General features: G+C 41.5%; 1 protein-coding gene across 1 annotated transcript; it reads right to left on the bottom strand.

Moving 5' to 3' along the window:
• Positions 1-4: 4 nt before the first annotated feature.
• On the bottom strand, positions 5-8,882 carry LOC117806682 (kelch-like protein 28). Its single transcript, XM_034675683.1, has 6 exons — positions 8,584-8,882; positions 6,145-6,405; positions 5,413-6,050; positions 4,858-5,301; positions 3,602-3,810; positions 5-3,517 (listed from the first exon to the last, which is right to left on the bottom strand). Exons 2-6 carry the CDS (start codon positions 6,403-6,405, stop codon positions 3,354-3,356), a joined length of 1,716 nt encoding a protein of 571 aa, XP_034531574.1. The 5' UTR covers positions 8,584-8,882; the 3' UTR covers positions 5-3,353.
• Positions 8,883-10,745: the final 1,863 nt, after the last annotated feature.

The following is a 10,745-nucleotide window of genomic DNA, read 5'->3' as shown; positions in this document are numbered from 1 at the left end:
GCAGTACCTTATAAGGCAGGCATTTATTTTAAACTGGGTACAACTGCACCACACAAACTGACTTAAATGTATGTAAAATGTCCTCAATCAAAACATGATCAAATGTGAAAAGCTACTGTTTCTACACCTAAGGTTATCTTGTACTTCCAGTATTAATCCACAGGATAGAAAATTCAAGATCATCACCTTGTTTCAGACACACTATGGGAAATGTAAAAGAAGCAGTGGTCATTTGGCTAACATTGACATCAGTTTCAAAGGATTCTCATTTCAGACACAAACATTAGAGTGGCAGTCCGTTGCAGACCAGGTGTTAGTCATCCATCTGCTTTCTTTGAACAAGCACTTTGGTGAGAGTGGTGGAAAAAACATGACATTGGATAGGCCTTAATAAAAATGCGTACAAACTCAATTCCAACATCCCTTCATTTTGCAGATTCACGTTTGCAGATTTTCATCAGTGTTACTCCAAAATTCACTAAAGTAGCAGTTAGTATTCACCTCAGAAATCATGACACTGTACAGAACATTGATGCTGGATGAATCATGGCGGCAGCACATAATTACGCCAGCGTGATTTGTGCTGTGGCTGTTCAGTGACTAACAACGTCTCAGACAATAGACTAAACACAGAACAAGTCAGCGAATTCAGGTTACACAACATAAACAATACAAATTATAATAATTATTATGGTCATAAATATAACATAAAAAAATCAGTCACACTTTTCTAAAATAAAATGACATTTGCAGAATTACCCTTGCACAATCCTTTCAAAATAAAGCAGAAATCCAAAGTAAAGTACTTTACATGGTGATCAGCTACTCACTAAATTTCTCACCAGTGACCGATTTGAAAGGCAATTGTCTTTCAAGTTCCCGTCTGTAGTGATGGTTTCAGTCATATTAAGAACACATCAAGGATAGAGTGCAAGAATGAAGTGGAAGAGCACCTGTCCGGCCTACTATTAACTTCTGTGTATGTTTTAGAGGAGTATACTTCAAATCTGTCCTTGAATTCAATCAAATCATCTCTATCTGTTACAATACAAAAACAAAAGTCATGAAAAGATTAACAAGCATGTACAAGAGAGAAAACAACACAGGTGTGATGAAGTTAAGTCAGAGGTACCATTCAATGTTTCAGTGAGAATAAACTGACATGCCATGTTAGGACCTGTTACAGCAATATGAGATGCCTTGGCTTCTTAAAGAGACAAAACACAAAACAATTTAATCCACAGAGAAAACAGAAGTCTTATTGCATTATCTAAATGCTGTTATCCTCAACTAAAACATGTGTACAAACTACAATATGTATCAAATAGTTTGGTAAGTGCAATGCAGAGTTCGGTTTAAGTTTCAGTGCACAAAGCAACTCAAACTAGACTTGAACGTTAACAGCCACTCAACAAGACACACCACACCCAGCCTTTCCTCGTCTAGTGCCCCCTCTATTGCTGTGCATTGCTCGACCTGTCCAGTAGCCATTAGCCTAGGCTGCACAGAGAAATTCCATCTGCAAGTCTGGAGTCAGATGCACTCATGGGAACACTCTGGCGTTTCCTGCTAAAACACAGAACAGGTGACAGCGCCAACATGGCCTGAGTTGTCCGGCACAGCCCTTGGTGCTTTATCATCCATCCATCTGGCGTCATGGAAGATGTAACACAAATACATTAGCAATAAGGGCATAAAAAAATGTGTTGACTGTGGCACAGGAGGGAAGATGCATCCAGAGTTGGAGGTTGGAAAGATGCAAAAAAGAAAAAAGTCAGGATTTGGCACTTTACATGAAGCTGTGAACAGATTACCTCATACCTGAGCCTGCAAGCAAGCAAGACCGAGGCCACATGACAATCACACGTGTTGTGTCGAGTGCAAAGAGCAGGTGTCAGGCCTAATTACAGGCAGAAAAAGTCATATTCATAGCTGTGGGTGAAACTGCGCTGGAAACAGGTTCTGAGAGGATAAAGCATGCTCGTATCCTGCAGCAGGGATGCTGTGGAAGAGGGGGAATGCTAACTCAGGTAGCTTATGATTCAAGAATGACCAAAGTAAACTGAAACCATACAAGATCCTAATTTTAAAACGGATTACTTTTGTTATCCTAGCGCAGATTTCTCTGTCAGCAGGGCTTAGTTTTATTGCATGATTGTGAGAATTTAAATGTACTAATTAAAATGCACATAAATAGAACATCTAATGCAGTAGAGGCTGAACAGAGGTTGACCTAGTTGTATGAGGCAACACAGACAAACAGCTGAATCCTGAATCCTAAATATAGCACCAGTTGGTATTGTGTACAGACCAAAGGGTGAAAAGAGAGCCAAGGTTGATTTCAGCTATTGTAAAGAGAAGCAGGTTCATGACCTGATCTTAATGAGATGTTACAGAAGATAGAACGCAGGGGTGTTTGATGGCTCTGAGGACGCAGCAGAGACTTGTGGCAAACACTCTCAGGAGGATTTGTCATTCACCTCTACACTGACCCTTGAAATCAAACGAAACACACATTCATACGTACACTAGTGACCCAGTGCAGAAAACATTTACAGGCAATGCACTAGAGGATATATTCATATCTATATATTTCATTTAGACTATTTACAGGAGAGAAAAGGCAGCCCTTTTGGAGGAAATAGAAAGATTGAAACTTCTCTTCTTTGTGAAGCACTGATTTAGATGCAAAACTCCTGCGTCGCTGAGCCCGAGCATCAGTTCTGCACACGGACACGTACCAAAACAAACATTCCTATCTGACATGCATGTACCCCTCAAGCATACACATGGACACACACGCTACATGGCCAACAAACACGTAGTCATACATAAACACCAGCAAACTGTGGTGTTCTACAAAACTTGAACACGTGGTTCCAGTTGCAGCAGGGAAATTAAAAAAAGTTAAGTGTTCAACAGAATTAATGGCATGAAGGACAACACAAAATGTCTGCTAACATTATTTTGAAACAAAAGTGACGAGTTTTCTCCCACAATCCTCTGGGAAATGGCTCAGAGTCCTCGTTGTGGTCCAGCAGCAGTAGAGCAGTCATCTCCTGGGTCCCATGACAAAACGGTCTCATCTCCTTCCTCTCTATTTAGCACAACCTTGCAGTTCTTTCTCATCTCTGCTACTATGCCTGTGGTCCCCATTTAGCTGACCAGCTAACCCGGCACATCCATCCGCCCAGCAGGCTCTCTCTATCTCTCTCTCTCCTCTGGTGTTGACATCCATGTGCAGTGCTCATCTGCATCTGGAGGATGAATGTGGGGGGAGGAGGAGGAGACAAAAAAAGAAATGTCTTTGTGTCTAAGGTCTCTCAGAGGGTCCTAGCTGGCTGGGCCAAGGGTCAAAGGGCAGTCAGACCAAAGTTGCAACGACAATACATCATGCCACTAGAGTCCAACCAGCTGTCTGAGATAGGGTCATAACGCTGGACAGTGTTCAGGTAGGATGACCCAGAGTGACCTCCTACCACATAGAGGTAGTTGTCCACGATGGCAGAACCAACACCTGAAAGACAAGATCATGGTTATACTGGTCCGGTGTCACGTCTCTACAAATAGAGGATGCGTTTCAAACGTGATGTACACTCACCGGTGCGTGGTTCATTCATTGGCCGACATGCTGTCCACTGGTTCTGGTGTGGATCATACCGCTCGATACTGGACAGGTGTGACACTCCGTTGTGTCCCCCGACCACGAATATGAAGCCGAGCATGACGCCTACTCCAAAGTTGATCCTCTTGTCTGCCATGGGGGCTACCATTTCCCAGGCATCCTTGCTGGGGTCGTACCGCTCCACACTGTGTTGAACAGATACAGCATTGTGAACAAAACACGACAAAAATGTATTCCATCTCTAGCTTTGTTGTTTTCCAAGACAACCTTATGTGAATAATATAGAGACTTATATTTTGTAAGCAGAAACTCTCCAAGATTGTACACCGTATTGGTACAGGAACAAATTGTGTCCCTTAGAGGATGTGATTTGAGAGTTTGGAGCCTACTCTACATGCAAACTTGCAATAAAGATCTTAACCAGACCATTGTTGAGTTACTTTTTAGTTTTTCAGTTTAGCTGGTATGATCACAACACAGTCCAAGTAGAAGTAGCACCAAAGTCACAAATAGCATTGGCCTTTACCCAATTTGACTCAAACAAACCCTCAGGTGATTACTGGAACAACAGCAATCTGGGATTATTTTTGCAGTATGCAGGAACATATAGTCCACTGGGCAAAGGCAAGAAAACAGTCCCCTAAGATTTTTCTTCCAAACACATTCTACTGAGGGGTTTCTGCAGTCAAGGAAACAAGCGCAACAGAGACACAGCTCTCTGGAGATCCACAGCAACAACACAAGCCTAACCAGCAACACACAGTCAGGCACACTCTCCATGAAACTTCAGCAACCACTTCTGTTTTCACCCCTCTTCACTCATTAACAGGGCCCTGCTGTTTTCTCAGCAACACTTGACATCCTTCACTTCTTTGCCAGATCTACGAGACGCCCAACAAGATCTATTTCTATTTCAGAAAAGAAGGTGTGTCAAGCTTGCGGTGTCATGTTAATGAAGTCAAATGTCAACTGTAGGAGTAAAGAATAGATAGTTACATCTTTGGCTTTATGTGGTTTTCTTTATATTATAAAAGGATGAAGTTACAAATATCTCCTTTCCATTAACAATGATGTTATCCTTGTTTTGCAGAGGGCCTGGTGCTTTGATGCTCACATTTCGTACACAAATCAGTGTCAAAACCTACAGACAATTTACCTAGCATGTCATTCAACAAGCCCATAACACTTCAACAATTGAAGAACAAGCTCCCTCTCTTCCTCTGTGGTATTACCTGTTCATATGGGCCGGGCCATAGCCTCCAATAGCGTACACCATGCCATCCAGCACAGCCGTGGCAAAGCAGCTGCGGGACTTCGTCATGGGTGCCACAGGCTGCCACTCCTTCAACTTGGGGACATATTTCTCCACCGACTGGAGGTAATACTGGCCGTCATAGCCTCCGAGGGCGTACAGTTCACCAGCCAGTACCACCACCCCTAACGTGCTACGGCACTCAGCCATACGCTCCACAGTGGACCAGGTGTTGCTTTCAGGGTCCCAGCTTTCCACTGTGCTCTCGTGTCTCCGATAGCTAATGCCTTGTCTCATGTGAGTGGCGATGCCTCCTACCACATACACTTTGTGGTCCAGCACTGCCACTCCAAATTCATACCGGGGTACACTTAGAGGGGCCAGTCCTATCCATGAGTCTGTCTGAGGGAAATACATTTCCATGCTGCAAGAAAAAAAGAGACACTGTTCAGTTTGTTTTTTTACATAAAGAAGCTATACAAAATACAGAAGTTGTTATTATTATTATTATAATAATTATTATTCTTATTATTACCTTTCTAACGTTGCAAACAGTCCAGCCTTGCCTCCCACGGCCAGCAGCACCTTTGGGGCACACCTGGGCCTTGCTGACAACACAGTCTGATAGGAGAGCCGGTGCTCAGGCATAAAATGATATTTGAGGGCCTCGTTGAGCAGGTGCTTGCATGCGTGGTCATCTCGTATAAGGTGGTTGGCTTCATATAGGCGGGTGAGAAATTTGACGCTGAGGAGTGGAAGGCGGACACAGTGCAGCAGCTGAGCAAGATGCTGCTGTCTCTCAGTTACATCATATTTGATCCATGACTCCAAAGCGTAAAACACAGTCTCCTCTGTGACCACCTTTAAGCAGTCATTGGACACAATTTCATCCAACTCTGCTCTTGTCAGTTCAAAAAACTCCTCTGTTTGACAAACCTCCTCAAAGTTCTCACAGATGAACTTAGTTGCAGCTAGGCACAGTTCATGACAGCCATACGTCTCTGCAAAGCGGGAAATGCCTATACAGTTCCCAGCATCCAACTGGCTTTCTAAAAAGGAGCAGCACTCCTTTAGTACTAGCTTAACCTGGAGTAAGTTGGCAGCTGGTAGCAGAGATTCCACTGTTTCTTGGGAGATAAACACAGTCCCAGTGTAGGCATACTCCACAATGGCCTGGAAGGGAGACAGAAAAGTGTCACATAAACAATATCTATGGTACAACAGTTAATCAACATGGTTTGAGAGTGTCTGCAGGGCGAAAGCATACCTGTAATGCAGTCTCATCAATGCATTGGAATTCCACCTCAGATGTCTCCTTTTCTGACAGGTTACCTGTGAACATGGCCTTAAAGTATGGGCTGATGCTGGCCAGAACTACTTTGTGGGCATGGATCTTGGCATCACCCACACGCAGGACGATGTCACATAGTTCATGATCCTGCCGCAAGAGCTGGAGGCCTTGCAGCAGCTGTTCTGAGTGAGGCCGTTTCAGACTGGCAAACATATAGGACTGGTCTTGCTGGTCCATCTGTATGTAGGAAGGAATCCACAGATCAGTGCAGTGTTGTTATTTTGATCAAATTACTGGTCCAGTGGAAATAATTAAGTTGCAAACAATCAGTGGGAATACCTTTGATATTGTAAATGAACTACAGCCCATCTTATCTGTGAGTCTACATGCGTAAATATCAAACAAAACAAAGCCCTGTATATCATGACGTAACTACAGCACGCGTTATGGAACCATGCAGAGCCATGGGAAGTGGCTTTAAGTTGGGGGTGCTGTAGTAAGAGGTGCAATCTTTATCTTCTTTTTGCATTTAGGTTACTTATGCAACTGATAGGCTATAGGGCACATACATTTCATTTTTATTAATTTATCTGGTTTGAATACAAGCTTTCAAGAGAACTTTTCATTATAAATTCACAAATTGTAACTTCCATACCCCGTTGTACAGCAAAGAGCATACAAGCCAAACCTGGTAAAACAGGCCCAAAAGGCAGAAAAGCGCATTGAACAGAGCTTATCCAAATACATTTAGTTTTTAAGCAGGCACACACACAGGGCCCATGCATCAGGTTATTTTAAAGCTGCCATGAGGCGCTTTTGTTTCGTATCAATTCTGGCGCCCCTCCTTGTGGACAAACTGATACCTCTTCTTATCTTTTGTCCTACACATGCAAAAGTAGTGTTTTCAACAAAAGCCTCATCCTGTTGTCTTCAACAGTCAACTTTATCAGGCAATGTGATTATTTTCCATGAAAACAGTCAAATAAAGGCTGTTTCTGAAGCAAGATGTCCATCATCTGGTCTGACACCCACCCCCTCAGGGCAGTTTCAGGCATTAAAAATTACAACAGAAAAGGTGTCAATGTTGCTGCTGACGGACTTGTTTGCTATTGAAGGTCATAAAGAGGCATCAGTATAATTTTCAGTCTGTTTCTCAGCCAGTTCAAAACTCCTCACAAGGGCTTTAAAATGAATAATTATTTTAAATTGCTATAATTATTTCTCAAATCTTCCTGAGGCATTGCATTTTCAGAAAATAATACAATGAGAAAAAAACTGATTTATTATGTTAAAGCTGCTGTGAGGAACCTTTGATGTATATCAATTTTGGCACCCCATTGTGGACAAAGTGATACATCTTATTCCTTATTCTGTACATGCAAAGTGGTGTTTTCAACCAATATGTCATGCTTTTGTCTTTTAACAGTCAGATGTATAACTCAATGTGATTATTTGCCATGAAAACAGCCAGAAAAGGATGTTTCTAAAGCCAAATGTCAACCATGTGGTCTGACACCTACCCCCTCTGAGTGGTTTAAGGCATTAAAAATGACAACATAGAAGCTATCAGTGTTGTTGTTTAAGGTTTTGTTTGCTTTTGAAGGTCATAAAGAGGCATCAGTGTTGGTTTCAGTCTGTTTCTCAGCTGGTGAAAAACTCCTCATAGTGCCTTTAATTAATGTATTTGTTTCAACTTAATTATGAATCCAGAAAAAAAAATGTGTGATGCCTTTTCAACAGTGGGTGCTGCAGCACCCTCAGCACCCCTACTTCCCACGGCCATGGATCCATGCCTGGGTAGGATGATCCATTCAGGGATGTTTTGTAGTAATAATCGGCTGTTAGCACATCCTCTAATGCAATCTGCAGAAGCATCATCTTCTTAATCCATTGCTAGCCATGTTAAAGTAAACAAACCGGCTGAAGGCAAACATTTCGAATAAACTACAAACCAGCTACTGTGCATTTACGATTAGTGACATAAAGTGACAACGTTACATGTACGTTTATGGACTGTGGCCTTGTCTTGATTTCTGAATGGAGGACATGGCCAGATCAAAACTCGATAGCTTACCCCTTAGCTTTACCACAGCAGCAAGTAGCTACAGCGCTAATAAACAGCACTGAAAAACCCAGTCAACAGCGTTGATTTTCCTGGTGCAAACATCCATAGGAACAATGTTTAAAATCGACATTACCATGAGCATTGTATCGTTAACGATGTTCGACTAAAGCAAATAAACAGGGCCCAAAATCTGTGTTTCATTGCACTGCAGTCAGCGAAGGTTAGCTGCTAAAAATAAACACGGTTACTGTGGCTAGCTGCATCATTGATTGATATGCAGTTACATGGATGACAGACACTGAACGTGATGTTACAGCTAGCTGACATGTAGGTGAACAAATAAAACAAACCTGTATCCTGTATTCCGTCTGTTGTGCCGCCGTAATGACCGAATTTGCAGTGATGGAGTTCGGCGGCGACGAGTGAACCCCAGGCGGCTATCAGGGAAAACAACCTACTGCCAACCTGAACATGGAGCTACAGCTGAGCCTTTATAACAGAGAGCTATCAGATCAGCACACCCACTTCCGCTGGTGTTAAAATAAAGCTACATTTACAAGGATGTGTGCTACAATCATCTGATGTTAGATGGACTTATGCTGACAGATGCAAAAAATGTAACAATAAGCATATTGGACTACGGAAGAGGATTGGGGCCACTGAAAAAAAAAAATTTAAGGTCAAATTTTTTTTTTCTAATTATTATTCTGAGAAAAAAGTCAGAATTCTGAGATTAAAGTCAGAATTCTAAGAATAAAGTCAGAATTGTGATTTTAATCTCACAATTCTGAGATTAAAGTCAGAATTCTGAGATTAAAGTCACAATTTTGACTTTTTTCTCAGAATTCCGAAATGAAAGTCAGAATTCTTAGAAAATTGTCAGAATTCTGACTTTTTTTCTCAGAACAAAAACAAATAAAAATATATTGGATCTATTTCTTTTTTCAGTGGCCCTAATCCTCTTCCTTATTGGACAGATATTTCAAAGGAACAATAAATTGGTTCCAAGAAAAAAAAATTTCTGGAGATCTAAGATTCAGAACATAAATTGGAGGAGGGCCTGGCTTTTACCTTCTATACAGTTGAGGTCAAAATGATTAGCCCCCCAGGAATTCTGGAACATTTTCCTTAAATTCTGCCCAATGTTTGCATCATTGATGAAACTTGATATAAACAAACATTCACCAGTCTTCTTTAGTGGCTTTGGTACATTTTGGAATGTTAAATACATTTTTAGGTTTGCTTTATATCAAATATAGTGACAAATGGGGTAGTCAAAAATATAAGCCCCCATGTGAATTTTTGCTTTCAAAACACACCTGTGCAGTCAGTTTGTTTCCTAACAACACCTGAGCATCCAATCAGCATTGAGATTTACTTAAGGGACTCCAAACAGGGCACTTGAACACGTTATTGAGAGAGACTACTCTTACTAACCATGCCAAATACAATGGAAATCAGTCTTGAGCTCAGAAAGAAGATAATTGAGGCTCATAATAAGAGGGAAGGCTATACTGTCATGTCCAGGTGTTTTACAGTGTCTAGAACAGCTGTATGTCGCATCATTGCAAAATACAAGGAGAAAAACTGTGAGAAACAAACCTTGGCGAGCAAAGTAGTCAAAGATGTCAGCGAGAAGCCCTGGACATCTACCAAGATGATTTTTGCTGACCTGGCCCCTTCTGGAGTTGATGTTTGAAGGAGCACAGTTGAGAGGGATCTTCCTTGTGATGGGCTTCAGGACCATCATCCCAGAAGAACCCCTTTACTCAAAGAGTGTCACATCAGAGCCAGACTGAGGTTTGCCCATAAACATTTGAAAAGTAGAGATGAGTTTTGGAAGTCCATCCTTTGATCTGTTGGAACTTTTTGGGCACATGGATGTTGAGTATGTTTTGCCAAGAAAGGGAGAGTCCTTCAACTTTAGAACACCGTTCCCACAGTTAAACATGGCGGTGAGAGCATCATACTGTGGGGCTGTTTTGCAGCCTCAGGCACAGGGAGCCTTGTTCTGGTGCATGGCATCATGAAAAAAGAAAGTTACGTTGATATTTTGAGGGATAATATGAAGAACTCTGCTCTTAGTCTAGGCTTAGGTCGGTGCTGGGTCTTCCAACAAGACAATGATCCAAAGCTTACATCATAATTGGTCAAACAGTTCTTAGAGGACAATAAATGAATAAAAATGTGCTACAATCATGTCAGACACCGATCAGCAAAGAAATTTGATACAATTAATTCAAGAAACTTTAAAGTACATGGAAACTGAATTTAAAAAAAATTTCCTGAACACAAGCAGGCCTAATACCATATACACATATCAAGTACCTTTATAACAACTTCAGCTAAGAAAGCATTCTTTTGTATGAAAGAGGATTAGGGCGACTGGAGAAAAAAAATTTAAGCTCCTGTGAGGCGTTTTTGAGTGGTTATGAAACAGGCTGACATCAACAACCATGCCTCTTCATGACCCTCAAAATCAATCAAAACCATTAAAACAATTTTAACAGTT

The sequence above is a fragment of the Notolabrus celidotus genome, chromosome 22 (assembly GCF_009762535.1).
Source record: "Notolabrus celidotus isolate fNotCel1 chromosome 22, fNotCel1.pri, whole genome shotgun sequence".
NCBI classification, from domain to species: domain Eukaryota; kingdom Metazoa; phylum Chordata; class Actinopteri; order Labriformes; family Labridae; genus Notolabrus; species Notolabrus celidotus.
The sequence above is the reverse complement of the archived record's forward strand: the minus strand, read 5'-3'. Positions and strand labels throughout refer to the sequence as shown.